The sequence below is a fragment of the Mytilus edulis genome, chromosome 1, assembly GCF_963676685.1.
Source record: "Mytilus edulis chromosome 1, xbMytEdul2.2, whole genome shotgun sequence".
Taxonomy (NCBI): Eukaryota; Metazoa; Mollusca; class Bivalvia; order Mytilida; family Mytilidae; genus Mytilus; species Mytilus edulis.
The window spans coordinates 49835046-49860362 of NC_092344.1; the positions used below are offsets into that span (position 1 = coordinate 49835046).

The following is a 25317-nucleotide window of genomic DNA, read 5'->3' on the forward strand; positions in this document are numbered from 1 at the left end:
AGTCTAAGCAAATTTAGGCAATTTTCAACGACTTGAAAAATAGCGCGGTGACCCATCCTTTTTTCAAATGAGCATAGTAAAATCTTCATTTTTGCAAATTATAAAAAAAAAAATTCTTAGGAAACATATTCCGAGGATCTACTTTAAGTGATCACCCCTAGTTTTTGGTGTGGTTCGTATTGCTTATTGTCGGTTTGTTTTCGATTGATGAGTTTGACTGTCCCTCTGGTATCTTTCGTCCTTCTTTTAAGATTAACAAAAACTTTTATGGAGACACTTTTCATGTCATTTTTGTTTTTTTGTTCTGTTGTGTCTCATATATTGCTATTCACAGTACATCCTCTTTTCAATTTTATTTTATCAACAGTAGAAAATTGAGATAATTTCCATATCTATTCTTTATTCAGTAGTTTCTGGATTTTTTTCTGTCCTAGTAAACAATTTAACCAAAATTGATCACCATAATTTCTGCTATCTTTCCTGAGGTGATTTTATATTTGTTTGTATGATGTATTTTTTTATGATTATGAATACCTCGGTGTCTAAAGAATTGTGTGGTTTGTATGAATCTGAACATATTTACAACAAGACAAGTTGTATTTAACATTTTATTATTTTATTATAAAACAAAATCATTTTACGTAAAAAATGTGGATTTCTTCAAAAGTCTTATTATGTTTATCCTGAGTATCCTTTAGATGGCCTTCTTCTGCAAATCCTGTGACAATCAACAGTGGTACAGTATTTGCTTGGTGCACAATCTGAATCAGTATGACATAGTTTTCTGCAATCACTTAGGTCCCCTCCTACTACTAACTGAGATACGATCCCTGAACCAGAGGAACTCACTGAACCTCCTCGTCTAGAAGAAATTGTGTTCAATAAATCCATGCCACTACCTCTAGATGAAATTGTGTCCAATGCATCCATTCCACTACGTCTAGCTGAGATAGCTTCAAGAATATCAGAACCTGTGTGACCAGACATTGAACCACTGCTACCAATAGTTTCCAAATGACCATTGTTAGATAGATCCAAACGTCCAGTCAAAGACTGACCTAAACCAATACGGCTACCAGATGATATTTGTACGCAATAACTGTTACATCCCTCGTGGACACATTTGAGTCCTAATCCACATAGTTTATTTTCTCCACATCCATAACTGCATTTTGAACCATCAATGCTTGACAGTCTAGAAAGGTCAGATGACGAACCTCTTATAACTTCTGAGACTGCGTTTCCCCTTCTTATAGACTCCGACAATCTAGATGCACCAACTACACTCCCAGATGAAACTTGGACGCAATAACTGTCACAACCATCTCGTACACATTTCTGTCCTACGCTACATAGTTTATTTACTCCGCACTCATTATGACAGTTTCTGTTAATACCATCATTGCTCAATACACTACCAGACCTTTGAAATGAAGAGCTTCTTATAATTCCAGTGACATCTGAACTTCTTCTGTCAGATCCTGCTCGTCTATTTGCATCAATTACATCCAATACAGAAAGTGAGTCTCCACGATGACCTCCAATGTCTCTACCAACTCCATTTTCAAGCTGTAATACTTTATTCACTCCATGTAGACCTAATTTCTTTTCTGTAGGAGTATAAGCTATAAAAAAGTGTAATAGAATTTGTAAAAATTAATTTAATATAAAAATAAAATTTAAATCCTATTCAAGCCCTCCTGATTAAGGTCAATCCCGAATAAACCGACACATGAACTTATAAAGCTGGCATTTCCATTGTAGATTCAAATTATGATTACATTTTTGCAGATAGATCAGTGGTTAGTAAGGTTTGTCATATTTATGAATTAACTGTTTACAAAACTCTTCATTACTAGTATTCGCAAATCTTTCGATTCGCTTTACAAGAAAGAGATTACATTAGCTTTTTGGAAACACTTTTTGGATATTTGATGTCCCCAATACTCTTCAAACTTTGCACTTGGTTTGTCATTTTTACTTTTGCATGCAAGATAATTTAAGAGTTTTTTTGTAGAAGAAACGCATGTTTGGCATAAATAATTATAAATGTGGTATCTTTGATGTGATGAAAGGGTTAAATTAATCTAATTACGTAAGAAAAATTTGTTTTGAAAAAAAAAATCATAAAAAATTCAAGACATTAACGTTGAATGCCAAACTCGTGTTTAGTCTACATAATGCTCATCAGTGTCAATTGTAACATTGAAATCCAAATAAAAAAATAGCATATAGATTCGAAGAAATCGTATATAAAATCGTTCTTACCGGCTACTGTCATTATGGTCAATGCCACTGATAGTAATATGGTTTGAAATCCCATCATCTTCAAGTATCTGAAATATACAAGATAAACCTGCCTTAGAAAATATTAAGTAATTTAGATATTTATAAATCAGTTATTTGCCAAAAAAATGTCTTTTATTACGTAAAACCTGCAAAACAAGTACATTAAATCCGGAAAATCCCTTATCAAATGGCAAACTCAAAAGTTCGAATGTTACAAACGAACGGAAAACAACTGTCATGTTTCTGACTTTGTACAGGCATTTTCTTATTTAGAAACTTATAGATTAACCCTGATTGAATATCTAGCAAAACTTGTTTAACAGACGAAGATATGTACGTATGAAAATAATACTCGGCCAAACGTCAGAAATACTAGGTTTGTTAGACAAAGTTTGTGTTATGTCAAAATCATTGCGAAATTTAAAAAAAAAAATGTTTAGGAAAACTAACTTTAAAGTAATAAAAAAACGACTTAAGACAAATAAAAGAGGGGGAAATGAAAAAAAGATGCAATATTTCCACCAAAATGATATATTTCAATGCAGTTATAGGAAAGGAATATGTGTTCAATCTTACTTCAATCAAAATAATAATAATATGTCGTTTGAACTTTTAAATTAAATTGCTTAATGAGTTGAATATATTAAACAAAGAGATCGCAGATGTATCCAATAGACCCATTTCAAAACCTGACATATAACTTAAATTGAAAATATTGAAAATCGTATTATCTTTCCCAATTCATAATCAAGCGTTTTCAAACATTCCGTTAAAATATGAGATTTTCAGTTTAGTTCTTTATACAGCAATATTTTATTTAAAGGAAATATTTCTACAAATGAACAGTTGTTGGTAACCTATAAACACTTCAACGAAATCTTACCTTATTTCGTAGCAATTATCAGTACAAAGAATGAATTATTAATGTTCTACTAATACAGAACTGTTCTTTTATACCATCTCAAATGTTTTGTTTATTATTTACATGAAAACAAGGAAATACCAATTAAACCACAAATGATGAATTCTGTAAAAAAAAATGTATAATTCAGACTTACATGTCTAATGGAAATTTTATCATATGGAATAGCATATTATTTTAACAAATGTACGTCATGGAGTCAAGTTCACATCATGTTTCCTCATGCTACACACTTGGTTTTACAATGACATCATAGTAGATGCATGTACTACAAAAGGATGTTTGATGTATTGATAATGCACATAAATACACACATTATGCATAATGTTATAAACAGATACTTGCACGCACAGTTTTAATTAACAAACAAGACTGTTTCAATTCCTTAAACAATAAGTAACGAAATTTGGCTCTATTTTTTTAGATTTATTTATTCTCATAAGATAATTGAATCGTCAATGATAATTTGTTTTGGTTTTCCAGCACTTGAATTTCTTTGAAGAAATACAATGGGAATAGATTGAATATCAACAACGAAAAAAACACAAATCCCATGTTATTTTTACAATCACTTTGTCGATGAAATTTGTCGATGAATTTTTGTATTGCCAGGAAGTACCGTTGATACGTTCGGTTTCGATAGATTATATACTCGAAAGAGTTGATAATTTTTGAAAACTTAGGGTTTTCTTTGGTGGAAACGAAATGTGCCCGTATCCTTGCTGATCTCTTCTAATTTTCATATGAACCAGAGTTCCTTCAGAAGATAAAAAAAAGCCAGGTTGTCTAATTTCACTTTCAGATATACTGATGATGTTCTTTCCATTTTTCATCCGAACTTTTCTGATTTGGTTCTGATTTTGGCACATTTTATTAGAATAATAATGGTCTATAAGCAGTTTCATTTATTTCATGTTTGAAGCGGTGCAAATTTTTTGATTTAAATGAATTTGACTTTTACCAAAATATGCATTGTAGCAAAGGGGAAGAATAATTGTGGTATAAAACCAGAAACACGAAAAATAATTGTATTTAACAGAAAGGAAACACATAACGGACTTTTGGAAAAAAGGGAGAGGGCTTTTGATACCTTATATGAAATTCTCCAGTCATAATATCTTTTACCAAAATTCATCCTACAACAGTTTACAAGCTGTATATGCCTGCGATTTCGCGGGTGTGTTCTAGTAATGTTTTATATTCCGACTAAATGAATATGTTGATACATCGAAATGACTGACACTACAGTTACATCTAAACTTAAACATTTGAAATTGCTATGTTTTTATATTTTTCTTTTGCACTTTTTACATTAAATACCATTTTAGTCTTTGGATATCCAGAGATATAAATATATACTGACTGGATATAAGATGATGCGTAGAACTTTATCAACGACGTCAAGCTCCTTCTTTAGTATGGCTGACACTCATTTTGTCGAATCAGCGGCGCTCAAATTAAGTCGTATGACTAAATAAATGACGAAATTTACAAGCTTCGAAAATTAAAACGCCAGATTTTGAATTATAGATTATTCCAATGGTTCATTGATTGTCAGAATAATGGGCGTATTATCAGTTTTTGTATTAAAGTGTTTTGTATTTTTGTTGTAGGATCTGAACTGTGTTGTTTTTTTTTTGTCTTTCAGTAAGGTTATCTTATAATGAATGATTTGGCAAAATAAAGCTTTTTAGAGATATGTGACCAAAAGAATGTACGCTGGACAGCACAAGACTCAGCAAAGAATGAAAAACTTATAAACATTAGATAGTATCTGGCGATGGTTGTTATGTCAAGTTGAGATCATGTAGCATTTCAGGTAAACTTTTAATGTTGTAATACATCCAACACACATAATGCGCAGTTACTCTTCGCACATACTAATGAAATCTCGTTTTATTCACTCATGTGTTTGGATCAAATACTGTGAAACAATTTTCAAGTTTAGTGTGAACATCGTATGACAATGTATGATTAGCTCTTTCCTTCACTGAAATCGCTTAAAATAAATGATGTTTATTAAAAGCCTTGCAAAAAACAGAAATCAGTTTGGTTTTGTTTTTGAATATCTTTGTTCAATGTTAGATCGAGAGTGTGAAATGCTTAGCCATATCATAAATTTGACTTGTTCTAGAATTCTTTTGTATAATGCTTGTTGATTTGATTATAGGTAAGGGATGATATCAAAAGTTCAATGTAGGATAAAAAAAAACTTAATTCACATAGTTTTTTCACTGACCCCCCCCCCCCCCCCCCCCCTTCTTAACTTAATTTGGGAAAAATTGATTTACCAATAGGGATATATGTAAAAATCGATTTTAGATATACAAACCTGCAGAATTTTAACCCCCCACCCCCAAACTATTTGATTTAAGTTTTTTTTATCCTACATCGATCTTTTGATGTCGTCCCGAAGTACAAAACCTGTTTTTAGGCTTATTCGATATGTCATTTCCAGGGAAAAGAGGACGGGATGGTAAAAACAAAAATTGGAACATATCCGTCGTTATCTGTGAAACAAATATATTATATAACGTCTTATAATTTTTGATGTGATGATTTCAACTTCTTTTGTGACTCTTGGTGCATCATTTGAGCAACATTCCTTTATCGAGGAAATCATGATAAGAAATGCAAGCCATGAATTATCGTACCCAATAAGATATATATACCTCATATGAAGACATTGCTTTAATATAGGGAAATTATAAGTTTACAATTGGGAAACTGAAATCATATGTTTCTTCGTAAAATTTTGTACCCAATCGATTATGATTGTCAGTCCTAGATGTAAGGTAAAATACGAGGCGGTGACTTATAATTGTTATTTGCTGTGTCATTTGGTCTTTTATGTAGACTTGTCTTTGGCAAACATACCACATCTTCTTATTTTGAATTAACTGTACCGGTTCCATCGTTTACAAGTTTTAAAGGATGGATGCGCTCAACTTGGTCACCAAATGTTCAATCATTTATTGATTATCTTTACAATATAAATAAATGACGGATAAGGTTTGCTTTATTTCATTCTGTCCAGGAAGCTCTTGTGGCACAGGTGGTTCCCTTGAAAATTCCGATAGTTTGTTGAAAAATACGTTCTCCAAACGTATCAAATAAATTGTCAATCAAAAAACCATAGATGTAAATGAGAGGGAAAAAATTATCCTCATACTACCAGTACTCCCTGAACATGTTAAAGAACTCTAATATCATTGAATTTCTTTTCGGTCTACTTGTTTTAAATGAAAACAATTTGACTTATGATTGAGTGGCATATTACAATCCACTAAGTGTCATTTTTTTTTATTAGATCAGCTTTTGTATGATGCTGTCTCTGTATTTGCTAGTAATAAGAGAAATAATATGTGATAACATATGTCATTTTTCTACGTGACCGTGTCTTCATTATATTCCATTCGGTTACTGGCTAGTTCATTATCAAGTAATTTATAAGAAAATAAAGAAATACAAGCGTTATTTGTCTGACATTTCATTATGATGTTTGTATCTTTTTGTTAATCGGATCACACCGGTTAGATTGTGTTTTTATAAGTTTTTGGAATCATTGCGGGTTCATTTTATTTGCTAAATTGTTGTGTGTGATCGAACTAGGTATTTTAATTCCAAATGTTCATTAGCTTATAATGGGAAAGTAAATTTGACTTGTTGATGATGTTATTCTGTCAGATGGGTTTTCATGCAGAATACTACCGCTTTGTGTAGGTACTTTGCTGTTGTTTTCGTTTGTCTTGCTTATCTAACAATAGTATTTTTATTAAACGTACAAAATGATATGGTCTAATATCTTTTTAGTAGTTTCTCTTTGCTTGCATCTGTTTGTTTGAATAATGAGTCATGATTATTTTGTATGATATAATATTGATGTGTGCTGTAGTATGTCAATGCACGACTTTTTAATTCCCTTCTGTATATTCTTAAGTATACAAAAAGGAGTATACGAAAACGTGGCGATTTTCTTGTTTGATCGAGGGAAATTGTCTTTAATCTGGGGTAGTTATGTAAAACATGACATTAAAATGTCAGTCGGAAAGCATTTGACTCATAGCACAATATTCAGCAATTGAACTCTAAAAACAAATGAAGTACGAATTAAAAAATCTTGTAGCTATTGGAAGCAAAAATTCAATTAATAAAATAGTTGAAATAACATGACGATCTGATCATACCAAAGCCGTACATATATCATGTGTGAACTGGGTGTCAGTAAATGCGAGTACTCTCAGATCTGTACAAAGTGTATTTATGTTGTTGGGATGTACAAGTACGTTTCCCCGGCAACGTCCACTCTGTGTTTTTACTAGGTGTATTTCTATATGTATCCATCTGATGAGTTAAAAAAATCGGAGTGAAAGATACCAGAGGGACATCCAAACTTATCAATTAAATATAAACAGATAAAAACGTCATAGCTACAAAAGAAAAAGACCACCAGACAAACAATAGTACACAAAACAAAACATAAAAAAATAAAAACTAAGCAAATCACACAACCAAAAACTGAGTGTGATCTCATGTGCTCAAGAAGGGTAAGCAGATCATGCTCCACATGTGGCACCTATCGTTTTGCTGGTGTTATAACAAACCCGATAAATAGTCTTATTCGGTAGGTCACATTCGTGAAATAGATCTATCCATCAGCGATATGAAAAACCAGACATCTTTCTTTTTTTTGTTTTTCTTTTTAGATAGTCCTGTCTCACAGAGTCGAATAAGAAAATCCCAAGCATTCGCGGTTTTTTTTTAATGCTTTGTGTTTTCATTGAAAAAAATTTGACTGAAAATATAGTTGACAAGAATTATAGAAGTTAGGGTAAACATCTATTTTTCAGTTGTTGGATTTTTAATTTTCTAAAACATGATGGCTTACACATATTTGACCTGCAAACAATATACTTTTTCCATGTAGATTATCAAATTTAAAGGTAATATCGTTAAAACAGTCTCACCGGGTTAAATGCAATCACAATAGACAAATTAATCCTGTTAAAATCTGGGTTTTATTTGCCACAAACTCTCCATTTTCTATTTAATGCAATAACACAATAAATAGTATTGCTATGCACCAAGTTTTCCTTAGGTTTATGCACTCAATGGTACATCCCTATTAATCATTACCTTAGCTTTTTTATATGATTGTTCTTTTAAACTTTCGTAAAGCACATATTTACAACAAGACTAGTTGTATTAAACATTTTATTTATTTATCTATAAAAAAAAAATCAGTTTGCGTAAAAAAAAATGTGGATTTCTTCAAAGTTCTAATAATGTTCATCCTGAGTATCCTTTAGATGGTCTTCTTCTGCAAATCCTGTGACATTTAACGTTGGTACAGTATTTGCTTGGTGCACAATCTGAATCAGTATTACATAGTCTTCTGCAGTCACTGGGGACTCCTACTACTGATTGAGATACGATCCCTGAATTAGATGAACCAGATGATCCTCTTCGTCTAGAAGAAACTGTGTCTAATAAATCCATGCGACTACGTCTAGCTGAGATAGCGTCAAGAATGTCAGAACCTGTGTGACCAGACAATGTACGACTGCTACCAATAGTTTCTGAATGAGCATTGCTAGATAGATCCAAACGTCCAGTCAAAGACTGACCAGAACCAATTAAGCTACCAGATGCTATTTGTACGCAATAGCTGTTGCATCCTTCGTGGACACATTTATGTCCTAATCCACATAGTTTATTGTCTCCACATCCATAATTGCATTTCAAACCATCAATGCTTGACAGTCTTGATAGGTCAGATGACGAACCTCTCCTAATTTCTGAGACTGTGTTTCCCCTTCTTATAGACTCCGACAATCTAGATGCACCAACTACACTTCCGGATGAAACTTGGACGCAATAACTGTCACAACCATCTCGTACACATTTCTGTCCTACGCTACATAGTTTATTTACTCCGCACTCATTATGACAGTTTTTGTTAATACCATCATTGCTCAATACACTACCAGACCTTTGAAATGAAGAGCTTCTTATAATTCCAGAGACATCTGAACTTCTTCTGTCAGATCCTGCTCGTCTATTTGCATCAATTACATCCAATACAGAAAGTGAGTCTCCAAGATGACCCCTAATATCTCCTCCATTTTCAAGCTGTAAAACCTTGTTCACTCCATGTAGACCTAATTTCTTTTCTGTAGGTGTATAAGCTATAAAAAAAGTGTAGAAGAATTTGTAAAAAATTAATTTAAAAAAAAATGTTTTTAAATAGTATTCAAGCCCTGATTAAGGTGAATCCCGACACATGAACTTTTTAAGCTGGCATTTCCATTGAAGATCCAAATTATGATAACATTTGTGAAGATTGATCATTGGTCAGCTAAGTTTGTCACAAAATTCTTAACTATTCGAAAATCTTTCGATTCGCTTTACCAGAAAGGGATTACATTAGCTTTTTGGAAACACTGTTTGGATATTTTGTGTCCCCAATACTCTTCAACTTTGCACTTGGTTTGTCATTTTCACTTTTTCAAGAAAGCTATTGTATGAGTATTTTGGAGAAGCATGTTTGACATAAAGACTAATAAATGTGGTATCTTTGATGTGCTGATAGGGTAAATTTTATCTAGTTACGTAAGAAAAATTTGTTTTGAAAAAAAAATCATAAAAAATTCAAGACAATAACGTGGAATGCCAATCTCGGGTTTAGTCTACATAATGCTCATTAGTGGCAATCGTATCATAGAAATCCAAATAAAAGATAACATATAAATTCGAAGAAATCGTATATAAAATCGTTCTTACCGGCTACTGTCATTATGGTCAATGCCACTGATAGTAATGTGGTTTGAAATCCCATCATCTTAAAGTATCTGAAATATACAAGATAACCATACCTTAGAAAATATAAAGCAAGTAAGATATTTATAAATCAGTTTTTTTCAAAAAATTGCTTTTTATTACGAAAGACCCGCAAAAAAAGTAAATTAACCGCGGAAAATCCCTTATCAAATGACAACCTCAAAAGCTTAACACATCAAAGGAACGGAAAACAACTGTCATAATGCTGACTTTGTACGGGTATTTCCTTATTTAGAAAATGGTAGATTAACCCTGTTTTTATAGCTAGCAAAACATCACTTGATTAACAGACGAAACTATGTACGTTTGAAAAAATCCTCGGTCAAACGTCAGAAAATACTATATTTGGTTGACAAGGTTTGTGTTATGTTAAAATCATTGCGACAGTAAAACAAAAATGTTTGGGAAAACTACTTTTAAAGTTATAAAAAACGACTTAAGATAAATAAAAGAGGGGGAAATTTTAAAAGATGCAATATTTCCACCCAAATGATATACTTCAATGCAGCTGTAGGCAAGAAATCTGTGTTCAATCTTATTCCAATCAAAGTAATACAAATATGTCGTTTGCATTTTTAAATTAAATTGCATAATGAATTGAAATGATATATTAAACAAAGAGATCGCAACTGTATCCAAATGACACATATCAAAAACTGACATATAACTTTGATATGTTGAAAATCGTATTATCTTACCCGATTCATAATCAGGCATCCGTTAAGATAGGAATATTTTCAGTTTAGTTCTTTAAACAGCTAATAGATCTACAAACTAACAATTGTTGGTAAACTATAAACACTTCAACTTGAAAGAAATCTTACCTTATTTCGTAGCAACTATCAGTTTGAAGAATGAATTAATAATGTTCTTCTAATACAGAACTGTTCTTTTATACCATCTCAAATGTTTTGTTTTTAGTTACATTCAAACAAGGAAATGCTAATCAAACCACATATGATGAATTCTCTAATTACAATGTGTAATTCAGACTTAAATGTCTAATGGAAATTTTATCATATGGAATAGCATATTATTCTAACAAATGTACGTCATAGGGTCAAGTACACATTATGTTTCCTCATGCAACACACTTGGTTTTACAATGACATCATAGTAGATATATGTACTACACAATGATATTTTGATGTATTGATAATGGACATAAATACATACATTATTCATAATGTAAAAAACAGAGACTTGTACAGTTTTAGTTAACAAACAAGACTGTTTCTATTTCCTTAAACAATGTGTTACGAAGTTTTGCTAAATTTTTTAGATTTGTTTATTCTTATAAGATAATTGAATCGTCAATGATAATTTGTTTTGATTTTCCAGCACTTGAATTTCTCTAAACAAAGACAATGGGTATAGATTTAAAACAACAACAAAAAACACAAATCCCATGTGTTTTTTACAACTACCTTCTCGATGAATGTTTGTACTCACAGAAAGCATCATTGAGACGTTCATGTGCCTTAAATTTAAAATTATAAAGTGTGACAAATACTCAAAACTTTTAGAACTTTCTTTCTTTGTTAGTTAGTTGTTTATTTGATGCAAAAAGTCAAGACTCAGAGTTGAAACTTGAAATATGCCTAGGCGTTTCTTTCTAAAAAACTAAATGTTGACTACAAGATTATGTGTATATAGAAATAAGTTCTGGATACATTGCACACATAATTGGATAGCGGGGTTGGTCTTGGGACCGACAAAGGCTCCAAACAGAAACATGACAGTGCACCTTGAGTTGAAACCCTCTGAAAGCTCCGTATATATCTTTTATATAAATATACAATGTCGATTTCAATTGCTTTATAGATCTTGTATAATTTTCATTTTACAGCTTTAGTGAATTAGGTATACATTTGTTGTTTCCTTAAACAAAGTAGTGCTAGCATTTTTTTAAACTACGATATAAGCTGATAACTATCAGGTAAACATTTTTTTATAAATATATATTTTTTTTTATTTTTCTTGATTTCATTTTTGTTTTACCAGATTTACGAAGGTCAACAATTTTAAGGTGATCTCCAACTTATATTATTATTTATCGGATATTTTTCCTCGAATAACCAGGTCCCATCTGAATGGTTCACCAATAAAGCGCCATAAACAGATTTAAGTGTAATATGGACCATCATTTTACTATGCTTATATTTAGAAGGAAAAATGCTAAAAATCTGCATGTTTGTCGGTATTGCCTAGGATAATAATTAATTTATTTAAATATATTTTTTTTTCTTTTGATATCCTCAATAGAAATCGTCAAGTATTGTCAATTATGATGTGTTTATAATTATGACACTGTGCATATCTTACGTATTATATTGTATGTATATCTAATATGTTTTAATTTTTGAAAATATAAAATCAAACTTATTTTTATAAACTGCATATCTAATAAAACCATACTTTGATAAATTTGAATGTATATTTTGCAAGTTGTTAGGGTTTTTTTTTTTATCATTTACACCTACAAAGATACGCCAATTTCAAACGAAAAGACATGATGAAAGTTATTTTGGGGAAGCAATATTTATGTTTGCATATTAGGGTGCTACAAGTGTAGCAGAAACAGCTAATCCTTCATGTTTATCTGAGCCAAAACCCGGTTTCAGTTAGATTTGTTTTGCACAGTCCATAGGTTTTCTTTTAGTGTTTATTTGACGTGTTCGTCCTTTTGTAGTGTTTTGGGACTTTTTTAGTTATCAGTTTTATTTTGACATAAGATTATATAGTTATCAAAGGTACCAGGATTATAATTTAGTACGCCAGACGCGCGTTTTGTCTACATAAGACTCATCAGTGATGCTCAATTCAAAAATATTTATAAACCCAAACTAGTACAAAGTTTGAAATTGAGATTGGAATTCCCGTAAGGATTTTCCGTCTAGCTCTGTTTGTTGATAAAGTAACCCATCAGGACATTGTTTCTTCTCAAAGATAAACAACGCAATTCTTATTGTGGATTCAATATTTTTATGATTTTCAATGCTTTCCATACTTTAATGGAGAACCCAAGAAACATCACATATTTGGTCTGAAAAAGGGTTATATTGTCTTGTGTAATGGCTGATTCTGTGAATTTTCGATGCTTGATTTTGTTATACTTTCTTTCAATTATTCAATTTGTAGAACAGATAATAAGCAATTTCAAAGACTGTGGACGATTTACTGCTTGACATATTGTATAGAAGCATGTACCTTGCTGAATACAGTGTATCGTCCTCTAGACGTCTTTTGTCAATAGACCATTGGTTATATGTCGGTTTGTGATTAGTGTATACCCCACATATTTTATTGTTCATTTAAACTGATGTGATTGGTCGTTTTCGTTTCAAGTTGAGCTGCTTTCTGGATATAGCAGATATTCATTCTTTCAGCAAAGATTTTTTTTCAAAAATCGAGTTTTTTGTAAAAAGATTCTGATATTTGTTCGAATGACGTTGAATTTGTTGAAAAAAACAAAATTCAGATACACGCGTCTTGCGTAAATACAAAATATAATCAATCATGGTATCTATTATGAGTTTATTTACAACCACTGAGTCGATGCCACTGCTGGTTGAGTTTTATTTCTCCGAGGATATCACCAGCCAAGTAGTCAGCACTTCTGGGCTGACATGAATTATCATTGATATGATCATATTTATAAATTAACTGTTTACAAAACGTTTAAATTTTTGAAATACAAAGACTTTTCTACTTCAGGAATAAATCACCTTAGCTGTATTTGGCAAAACTTGTAGGAATTTTGGGCCTCAATGCTCTTCAACTTCGTTCTTTCTTTGGTCTTTTTAACTTTTTTGGATTCGAGCGTCACTGATGAGTATTTTGTACGTCTGGCGTAAATACAAAATTTAATCCTGGTATCTATGTTGAATGTATTTACAACCACTGGGTTGATGCCGCTTCTGGTGGAGTTTTAGTAGCTGCCATATTTTCACATCATAATAGACAGATAGAAAAACAAATTGACGACTATACGATGTTTGCGTAAAAAATGATAAATTCTTGCACAGAAAACTAAGTTTATGATATATATATACATGAATTTGTTCAAGAATTGAATAAATCTTATTTTTCACCAGTCATTCGTTTCATATGACTTTATTATCATACACATATGTTTGTATCTGATGGTTACGAAAACATCGTAAATTTGATAGGTACCGAATTGTCAAAAATTAACGATTTGGCAAAGCAGGAAAAATCATAAAAGTCTACAGATGTGTTGCAATGGTACGGATAAAATGATAATATAATAAGATGGAATTGTACCGTACTGACAAATATTTCAACACATATTTCAACACATATTTCAACACAACTTTTCACAAAACACGATGTTGAAAAATAAACACTGAACAACACGAAGACGTACTTAGGGACGACATCAAAAGTTCAATGAAGGATAAAAAAACTTAATTCACATAGTTTTTTCACTGACCCCCACACCCTCCCTCTTAACTTAATTTGGGAAAAATTGATTGACCAATAGGGATATATGTAAAATCGATTTTAGATTAAAAAAACTTGCAGCAATGTTGACCCCCACCCCTAAACTATTTGATTTAAGTTTTTTATCCTACATCGATCTTTTGATGTCGTCCCTTACTTGATAAATTAACGATCTTCTGAAGAATTAAATATTAAATAAATTGAAAAGTGATGTATAAGTCTATGAGACAGTATTCTGATTATAAGAAAAGACATCAGGGAATCTACCCTTAAATAAAAAGAGCTGTCTATTTATTATTTTGTGTGATTTGTATAATTCTAATTTAAAAAAAAACATTTAGATACGACATAATAACAAATTACTGACCCTTTGATTCATTTTCATTGACTGGACAGTGGGGAATAAAAGTCTGTCATTTTACAATGGCTTCTGTAGTATAGGTAAAAGTTGTGACTGTTATTTAACCGAACTTCCAAATCTATTTTATAAATACTGTATATTGTATATGTGTCTTACCTGCTACTGTTATTGTGGCCAATAATATTAAAATGAATATGGTATTGAATTTTATCATATGCAATAAACCTGAAAAGCAAATTACTTTTTTTAATTGAAATTTTAGCAAATGAAAATAATTTTAATGTGTTTATTTACTACATTAATTAAGATAATTTTTTGCAATATTTGGTATGGAAAATTCTGTTCATTCCATAACATCGAACACAATCATTAATATGTAAAATAAATATATAAAAGTTAGGGTTGTTATTTATTAAGGTTGCTGTAGAATATATTAAAAGTATGCGCTGTTCTTTTTCTTTTATGAAGAGTTGCCCAAACAATGCGAATGGCGGAAACGGGACTTAAGCCATAATCCTGTATACCCAAGATATCTGAGTGAATTACAATTTTCAGTTTAATTAATAAATTATCCAGATGCTTAAAGATGCTGTATCTTAAAAAGAAGATTGCTAAATATGAAATTATTCTGATTTCACCTAATTATATTTAATTTTCTAACATTTATGAAATTGGTAAAAAATGTTGGTGTCTTTATTGAAAACTTGTTATAAAGGATTAGTTATCCTTGATTGTGTTAAGGATTTGTTGTTATTGTTGTTGACATACACATACGCATACACATACACAAGGAAATTGATGACAAAACCACAAATGATGAATTGGGTAATTATTATATAATTTAAAATGTCATTATGGAAATATAAGGTGAAAGGTTAGGACTTTCCACTTTGCATGTCAGAGAAAAACGAAAAATTACTAGGTCGATACATATTTATTTCCTCTTAGCACATCAAAGGCTGCAAGTTTTTGTTTCACGTCATAATTATGATAATAAGTACATGAAGGTAAGAAGTATATAACGTTTGTACTTTTAATTGTGTATGGACCTGCGCAAACCATAAAAATTGTATCAACTGCCGATTTGGACAATAATGATCATTTGAAGGAAGTTTGTTTCATTCCTCGAGTAAAAAGAAGGACGTACATGTAGCTGAAATACACACGTACTAACCTTGCATGACAATATAATAACCTCAAAAATCACTACAACATTAAATATTTTTGAGGGTATATTTCACAAAATTTAGGTGATAAACAACAAATGATTTTTCTTATTAATAAGGTACTTCAGGAGAAAAAAAATACAGAATTTTCTTAAACTTCGCCAAAATAAAAGATTTTGCTATGCTTTTTAAAAAAAATTATAAAAAGTATGGGTCACTGAGCTATTTCATAGGTAGGAGTCGTTCACAATTGGCAACATTTGCTTAGATTGTTCATGAAAAAAACACATTTTTGTGCATAAAAAAATCTATGAGACAGAATTTTTAAATAAAATATGAGAAGATAGGTTTTATAACATATTTTAAGAAAATAAAAAGAAAAAATGGTGTCACCGAACTTGTTTTCTTGCTACAATTAAAAAAATTAAAATTTCCCTATTTGTCCAGTATAAATTTTGTACTAAAAGAGTTATCTCCCCTTAAATGGATTATTTGAAAAATTAATTCTAAAAGCACAAATATTAGGTATTTGTTAAAACATTTTCGATAATGCAATTAATAACTAGGCTTTCTGTATATAAATAAACTGTGTAACCAATAACTTGAAAACCTGTCTCCAAATTTGTATATTTGGGCAAAGAACTTGACCGATTATATACTGTGATTGTACAATTCAAGATGGCGGTATACCCCTGAACTACCTTCAACAGCAATTAAGGAGCATTTTATTTTAATTTACAGAACTCTTTCGGACATGAACGTTTAAAAAACTAAATATCAAAAAGAATGTACGTTTATTTGCTAAAATCGACATTAAAAGTTTATAATTGTTTTAAAACCAAGTTGCAACTTTCGATAAATTACATTAGTTTAGTGAAATAATTTAGCAATATATATTTATTAACGTACCGATCCAGGTAAAAGGCCTTTTTTGCATTTTTTCCCCACTTTTCTTTGAATGAAATAAATTTGACAGCCTAAATGAAATAAATTTGACAGCCTAAATGAAATAAATTTGACAGCCTAAATGAAATAAATTATAGATTGAATTAAAATATGATTGATTGATTTGTTGTGAGTGTTGTGTGCCACTTTCATACCTCTTGTCTATATGGTAGTTAAAGGGTTTTTTATTAGGGAAGCTAGCTCACATTTACTTGGTAGGCTGAGGCACAAACAATGCAAATGGATACGTTTCTCATCAAATTTCTATTCTAATTCTCTAAATTCTAATAACAAAACAATATTGGAACATTATATTGAAGAAGCTATACAAAGAACGATAACTCTAATAAAAACTCACTGACCATGGCAATCTGCATTCTAACCATATGGAAAAGCTAAGTGCTCTTCGGCATGAACGAAAACAGGCAATTTTAGTCAATTGAGTCAAACTGAACTGATAACTTCTTCTTTTTAAACATTTTAATTTTCAAATTTTCTATTGAATACGGTAGATCGTAATAATGATTAACAGCATAGGAGACAGGAGCTGAAATAGGAACGTTGGTTGTGAAAATTAAAGACCTATATACAGAAAGATGTATTAATATGGCACTAATCAGGAGAACAAAACATTTAATCACGAATCATTTAATCCTGAGTTTCAAACATAAAAGATGGATTATTATAATGAGCTCATAATAAAGTGTCCTCTGGAATTACCACTCTACATGTAGACAAGACACATCATATGCGAGACTGAATTGAGAAAAAGAGCCAGAAAATTGACATTCCACGAAGCATTCCAAAGACAAAATAGCAATAAAACATGATACAAGCAAAATAAGTGTTTATGTGATTGTTATATTTATAATCCTCAAAGGCTCATAAAAATTATTGAGATTTTTGTCACAAACTTCATATGTTTATATGACAATGAAAATTATTATATTAAAGCAATGGTTATCATAGATAAAACAAATTTCAGTTATGATTAAAAAAGTAAATGAGACATTGTTTTGTGTTGATTGTAATACATTGTCTAACATATGAAAGCATTAATGGAAACATGTTTTAAGAAATGCCAAAAATACCAAAAATGAACAGTATTATTCTATTATTCTAATCTTGTTAGATATATGTATAAATTGTCCGCTTTTATACACATTGATATTGTAAAATACAGCCACGAACAACAATGTGAATCTCTCTGATGTCATGGATGTCGATTGTGATTTGTTTTTATACACAGAAAGATAGTCAAAATCAAAATCAAGGAGTAAACAAAGAATCATAACACCAACGGGCATTTACAACAACAGTTTACAAAATACATAAAAAAACACGAACTCCACTAAAACCGGGGAGTGAATTCAGGTGCTCCTAAAGGGTAAACAATTCCCTTGAGAAAAATCCGATAAACTGCTTATCTTGCTTCCTTTCTGTTGAATTTCCCTTCACTTCAATAGTTTTTCGATAGACGAAAGTAAGCTTGATACTTTTCCTTAGTCATTTTCACGTCGCTAAACACATTTGCTCATCAGGTTGATAGCAGGGTGATACGGTCGAAGAGAGAAAAAAAAATTGATATGTAACCAGCTAAACAAGGATAATAATAATATTGGTACATAATTATCAAATCTATATTTGGATACCAACTGTACTCATATGCACATGTTTAAACAATTTGCATTCAAATTAAAAAGATTAACCACACATAAAATAACTTAAAGGAACAACTATTTTTTTATATGAATAAGGTGCGCACTAAAAAGTCAGTATTTACTAAAACATTGAATGAAAACATAGTAAAACAATATTACTAATAAAATCGGTACACTTACAGTACAAAACAAGTGCTGAAACATAACTTACAAAATCAGTACTGAAGAAATATTACTGACATAATCAGTACTGAAACATTACTGACGAAGTCATTACTAAACTAGAACTGACGAAATCAGTACTGAAACAGTACTGTCAAAATCAGAACTGAAACAATACTGACGAAATTAGTATTGAAACTGTACAGAAAAATCAGTACTGAATTGATAGAATTAGTAATTGTACCGTTTTTTGTAGATTAATAAACAGTACTGAATTAATAGAAAGTATAACACTACAAGTTTTCGGTCTTGTCGAACAGTACTGATATGTACGAGGGTAGTAATGTACCAAACAAACGTGGGTAAATTCTTGGTAGTGCATAATGAAATATGAATATGTCGTAAGTTCATAACAGATATCTGATTTTATTATTTTAAAAAACATAAGTTGACATTAGATGCATAATACTTTCCGGTTTATGGATTTAAAAGCCGACAATGGCTTTTTCATCTTTACTTCCTTGCCATCAACATTATTTCAAATGTTTTGACAAAAACGATTTCGAATCATTTTAAGTGAAAGAGAGAGAATTAGATAAAATAAAAAAGTGACATTTTAACTCGTAATTCGAAAACAAACTGACAATTGCGCGATCAAAATAATCACAATAGTGTGCATACAACTATATGGAAACCTAAAGACTAAGCAAAACGAAAGAAATATCTAAAACTAAAAAGCAAACATAATACACACGCCACTAAATTAAAAAAAAAAAACAGAGAGCTAAAGAACAAGACAAATCTAAGACAGCGATAGAGTTGAATAGAAAGACTTTAACATAACAACTGCCCTTTTCAATACCAGTTATATTTGAGAACTGGATTAGGAGTGATCTTATTTGCATAAATAATATCTTAATGTCATTAATGGAAATCTACATTCTAAACAAATTGAAGTTCAAAATAAACTGGAGCGCTGAATTTCACCAATTATATAGCTATACCAGCAGAATGGATCCAAGTTGGTTCAAAAAGAAAATTCTGTCTAAACTAAAGTTAATATTCAGAGAAAAAATGTCATATGGAAAAAGCATTAAATCGAGACAAAATATAACTCTTTAATAAGTATAAAACAAGAGTCGTCAGTAGGGAATAACAGATGGCTTAGAATCCTACCATTACAAAACACTCCTAATATGAATTCATTGTACCAATTTATTTTTGAATATATGACTGAAAATAGATTGAAAATATTTAGATGAAAATTATTACTTTATATTGTTCCAACGAAAAAAATGTTATAGCACTGGAAAGATACTAAGACAGATAAGTGCAATTTTTGTTACCAAGAAGAAAGATTATGCTCACTATTTTCTGATTGTACATATTTGAATAGATGTTGGCAAAAAATCTATGACCTCTTTAAAAAAAGTAAAATAAATTTTGATATTAAATTGCAACATCAGCTATTTGGATATAAAATCACAGATAGTAAATATTACTTTTGGAATTATATGTTAACAGTACTAAGTTTTTCTATTTATAAGTCATATTATGTATCCGAGCAGAGAACAAAAATTGTTGATGTCTTTAGTACTTGTGAAAATGAATTTAATAAAAGAGTAGATACATATAAATCAAGATGTCCAATGTTATTGTTAATTAAAAAGAATTTTTAGCATTAATAAGTCTCTGTATATTACAATTATACATCCTTTATATTATTTTTTCAATCAAAATCTATTCGGTGTAATTAAACAGATATATAATGTTATTGAGGGGTATTTTTGTGAAAAATACCAGTCTTGGGACCAAATTTCCCTGGCCAAGCAGCTCGGGAAATTAAACAGTCACGCAAATGGTACTTTCTCGCATATATCCCTCCATAACATGATATATCTGTTCAAAAGTCAAAAAGATTTACAATTAAGTTATATCGTTTGCAAAATTTGTTAATGTTGGATAGTGTCATTTTAATAAATGCTTCACTCTGTCTTTGAACGTTTTTGAAAAAAGTGAGGTTTTTTTTGTTGTTGTTTTTTTTTGGGGGGGGGGGGAGAGGGGGTTTGTTTGGTTTGGTCTTTTTTTGTTGTTTTTTTTTTTTATCTTTTCATTTTCAAAATCATGTTAACCTTTTAAAATATATTTGCTAGTGATCACAAGAGTGCTCAAGTCATAAATTCATTACGGGGAATCAACATAAACTCTTTAAAGAATCACCAAGAAAACCAAACAAAATAAAGACTAAATTAAAATGATTAAGTGTCATTTAGATGTAAGTATACATTTTCATATTTGAACCACTCCATTTCAGTCAGTCTGTAACCTAAATCAACAGGAAAGAACTTTAGATTTAGAAAATACTCATTAAAGTTCATAGGCTAAATAGTTATCAAAGATACCAGGATTATAATTTATTACCGCGCGTTTCGTCCACATAAGACTCAATCAATAACAAAGATAAAAAAAAACATAAAAGCGTACATTCAACAAAGTAGTGCCATATCTGATTTAAGGTGGAACCCAACACATTCACTAAAATTAATTTTGCTCGTTTGATTATCATTATCTTTCGACAAAATATTTACTTTGACCCTTTCCAAAAATATTAAAATTTTTAAAAAATTGGAAAGTTTCATATTTCCAATAGAACGTCATTTTTACAAAGTTATCTCCCTGTAGTGTTATGTTCTCCCTTAAAGAAAAAGAATTATTTGTTCACGTATATCATATTTGTATTTCATTTATAGCTTTGTACATCAAGTATTAGTTTTAATTGTTTTACATTTATTTTATGCTTTCGGGTCCTAGTTATGTGGTATGATGTTTGCTCATTGATAAAGAACTTATGGTGATCTTTAGATGTTTAATTCTGCCTCATGTTGTCTCTGGTGGAAAGTTATCTTATTGCTAATCATTCCACATCTTCCGCATTCATTTTATAAAGAACCTAACGTCTAATGCTGGTAACGCTGGTAACGCTAAAGAAGATTGCCCATTAGTGAGTGTCCTCAATATCAATAGATCCATAGTTTCCTTATCAAAAAGAAGGAAATTAGACTTTTTATCTTATTTTACATAGCATCTGATATAATTTTTGAGTTTTCCATGTTGTTCTCTTGTTAGTATATAAAATTAATATAGGTGAGGAGAATTGCTTATGTCAATCCGAATTGTTTTTATTTTATCTTTATTATTGATCTTTAGCCATTATCTAGATTTCCCCAACTGTGCTACATCTAGTTTGGTAATCATGTATCCAAATCTGTAATAACAATAAAACATTTCTTCTAGGCGAATGTTGTCTAAAATGATTCCCCAACTCGCGGTTTCAAAATCTAATGTATTCTGGGTATTATTTTCAAAAATGTACACCAAAACGTCGTGATTGGTTGAAAACGTCCAAAACAATGGAAGTTCACCAATGAGGTAACGTTATTTTCATTTTGGTTTATGAACAAAACAATTACCCATAGTCCTTTAGATTTTGAAACGGCCAATTAAAGAATGAAAGGGAAAGGTAGGTGATTTAGTGTATCAAATTTTGAATCGTTTAGTACAATCTTCCTTAAACTTTCGTTAATGTTTTCTTTAGTCATGGTATTTTTGAAAATGGAAATGGGGAATGTGTCAAAAAGACAACAACCCGATCAAAGAGCAGACAAAAGCCGGAGGCCACCAATGAGTCTTCAATGCAGCGAGAAACTCAGGCACCCGTAGCCCCTACATTTCATTAGATATACATAAAGAAATTTGACTATTTAAAAAGAGGCTCTATACACACGTGGTGTAACAAGTTCATACGACTTTAAAATCTTGCTATTTTGAATCTGAACAGATAGCCAAAATTAATCAAAAGGAGACAGACGTTAGCCGTAATATAAGTGTAACTCAGGTTTCAGACAGGGTATATTATGTGACAATCCGGTCTGATGGTTTATATTTCCTTCGTCTTCATCTCGAAAAACTTATAATTGATTCTGATATATATTATGAGTTAATATGAATAAAATTGAAAATTTAGAATACATGTATTCAAGACTAAAATATTAACATTTTCTATGACTGAAACAAGTCTCAAAATAAAGTAATACAACTTGTGTAATACTTGATTGTACAATAGGTTTTAGTGGTTTGTAGAAAAAACATGCAAGGCTGCAACGAAAATAAAACTCCTTTTTGCTAATGTATACTATTAGCTATATCAATATATATGTATACAGAAAGAGAGAGTTGCGGAGCGAATTTTAAATACAATTGGAACTGCCAAACTTAAGAATGTTTAAGTACACTTTAGTTAATCTTATACATTGACCATGTCCTGAATTACTACTAAAAGTAATTGGATATTTTTCATCATAATGAAAACAAATCTGTATACATTGTATGCGTGAAAAAAAACTCTATCTTTTATCAACCTTTAACAGGAACGCTAAGAGCCAACCAATCGAATCCCAATGATGTGTTAGAACCGAAACATGTGAAGAGATTCATCACCAAACACATACTTAAAATAACAGCCAAACCCATTTAAGGTCAATTTGCTATAATATTTAAATAAATATACTGTATGAGGAAACCACCATCTTATTCCTTATTTCTGTCGTGTTTGTCTGTGTGTCTGAGTATATCTTTGTCCACATTGATGTTTCATGGTTTTAATTGTAATAAAAATTTCTCCTTGTACTGTCGTATTATTTCTTCAATAATGTAAATAGAAATAGGGTATTTAACTTTTTTATTTCATGTAAATCAGTAAATCAGTTTATATAAAAAAAAAATATGGATTTCTTCTATGTTTTAAAATTACTATGGTGCGTAACTATTTGAAACTCTTATTCTTCGACAAAACCTGTGGCAACTAACAAGGACACATTCTTTAAGGGATGATTTACAATCTGCATTGGTAGAACACAATTTTCTGCAATCAGATGTCCCTTTATTTGTCGACTGCGAACCTATTCTGGAACCTGATATTGCGTCCAAAATTTCAGCACCTGTACGATGACCTCCAGATGCACGACTGCCACCTACATTGTGGATACCACCAGATGAATCTAAGCTGCCTGTTGAAGAATGACCAGACGTACCAATCATACCATCAGAAGATTTTCTAACGCAGAAGGTGCTGCAGCCCTCATGTACACAAGCATATCCCGATCCACAAGCTAAATCTTGCCCACATTCATTTGTACATTTTGTAGATGATCTGCCAACCCCAGATGATCCACTGGACATTGCAGAGTGGGAATTTCTTGCAGTTCCAGACGCAGTGTTTCTGCCAGATGAGCTACTGGACATTCCAGAGTGGGAACCTCCTACCATTTCAGACATTGTGTGTCCACCAGATGAACCAATCATAGCTCCAGAAGTAGTTTTAACGCAGTAACTGCTGCATCCTTCGTGAACACATTTATATCCAGATCCACAAGGTATATCTCCACCGCAATCGTTTACGCATTTTATACTTGATGCGCCATTGATTGATGAAACCCTTGTCATTCCGTGACCGTCTGATGATGAACTTCTAATAATTGCTGCATTATTGTTTCTACCCGTTAAGGTTTCTGACAGTTTTGGGATACCATTAATACTTCCAGAACCTTGCACACAGTAACTATTGCATCCTTCTTGAACACATTTATATCCAGATTGACACGGTTTTTCTACTCCACATGCATAATCACAGTTACTGTCTAGTCTGCTACTATCTCTTATACCACTAGACATGGCAGATGATGATTTTCTAATGATCCCAGACACAGATGAACCTCTGATCAACGTATCAGATAAACCATCTCCCCCAGATGTTTCTACACAGTAACTTCTACAACCGTCTAGTACACATTTGTGTCCTGAAGGGCATGATTTCCCTTGTCCACAAACATGGTTACAGTTATGGTCATCGAGGGATATAATGCCACTTGAAGAACCTCTAATTATAGCAGACGATGAGTGCCCTCTTCCTGTTGCACCAGTTCCGGAAGAAGATGAGTGTGCTGCTAAATTATCATTCATTCCACGAGACGATCCAATGCCACTTGCTCCCAAATGGCTACCAGTATCAGTTAGTACGAGTGATGTGCGTGTCCCGCCTTGATGGCCAACTGGACTTCGGCAGTAAGTTGAACAGGCGCTTAGTCGGCAGCAAAGCTCGACTCCTGGACATTCTTGGTCATTTTTACATTCTTCCTTGCAAACAGCTAGTTCGGCATGTGTTTCTTTTGGACAAGTTCCACTTTTTTTCTTTGGGGAATATTCTATAGAAATGAAATCATATAATTAGTACTGAGCCGATTCCGGTAAGAAATTGTTGAAATGATGTTTGAAAAGGCAACAGCGAGAGGAAATATAAAAAGAAAATAATACATTTTCAAATCAAAATATGCAAGAAACAATAAAAAATGATTCCAATATAAAAACACTGTTACTATATATCGACGAAAAGTTCAAAATAATCACTTTGATAAAGTTTATGTAGACGGAACGCGCGTCTGGCGTATA

General features: G+C 31.4%; 2 protein-coding genes across 5 annotated transcripts in view; both read right to left on the minus strand.

The window, feature by feature from the left end:
* Positions 1-594: 594 nt before the first annotated feature.
* On the minus strand, positions 595-11055 carry LOC139484561 (uncharacterized). Of its 3 annotated transcripts, none has more exons than XM_071268332.1 (3): positions 10876-11055; positions 2269-2336; positions 595-1625 (listed from the first exon to the last, which is right to left on the minus strand). In XM_071268332.1, exons 2-3 carry the CDS (start codon positions 2324-2326, stop codon positions 679-681), a joined length of 1005 nt encoding a protein of 334 aa, XP_071124433.1. In that variant the 5' UTR covers positions 2327-2336; positions 10876-11055; the 3' UTR covers positions 595-678. The 3 variants fall into 3 exon arrangements, with proteins under 3 accessions (XP_071124433.1, XP_071124422.1, XP_071124440.1); XM_071268321.1 differs by lacking the exon at positions 10876-11055 and adding an exon at positions 3173-3239; XM_071268339.1 differs by lacking the exons at positions 595-1625; positions 2269-2336 and adding exons at positions 8412-9399; positions 9995-10062 and having other exon boundaries at positions 10876-11046.
* A 12479-nt stretch (positions 11056-23534) lies between these two features.
* LOC139513342 (mucin-21-like) overlaps positions 23535-25317 on the minus strand; it is a 254285-nt gene continuing 252502 nt past the window's right edge. For both annotated transcript variants that reach the window (XM_071301750.1, XM_071301743.1), the window contains exon 3: positions 23535-25073. In XM_071301750.1, the coding sequence (XP_071157851.1) occupies positions 23623-25073 (1451 nt within the window). In that variant the 3' untranslated portion in view covers positions 23535-23622. The remainder of the gene's footprint in view (positions 25074-25317) is intronic.

Excerpts from the sequence above, each read along its gene's own strand:
- LOC139484561 (XM_071268332.1), bottom strand. The coding sequence starts at position 2,326 with ATGATGGGATTTCAAACCATATTACTATCAGTGGCATTGACCATAATG. Across the intron at positions 1,626-2,268 it reads GACCATAATGACAGTAGCCG|CTTATACTCCTACAGAAAAG; the intron begins GTAAGAACGATT and ends ACTTTTTTATAG.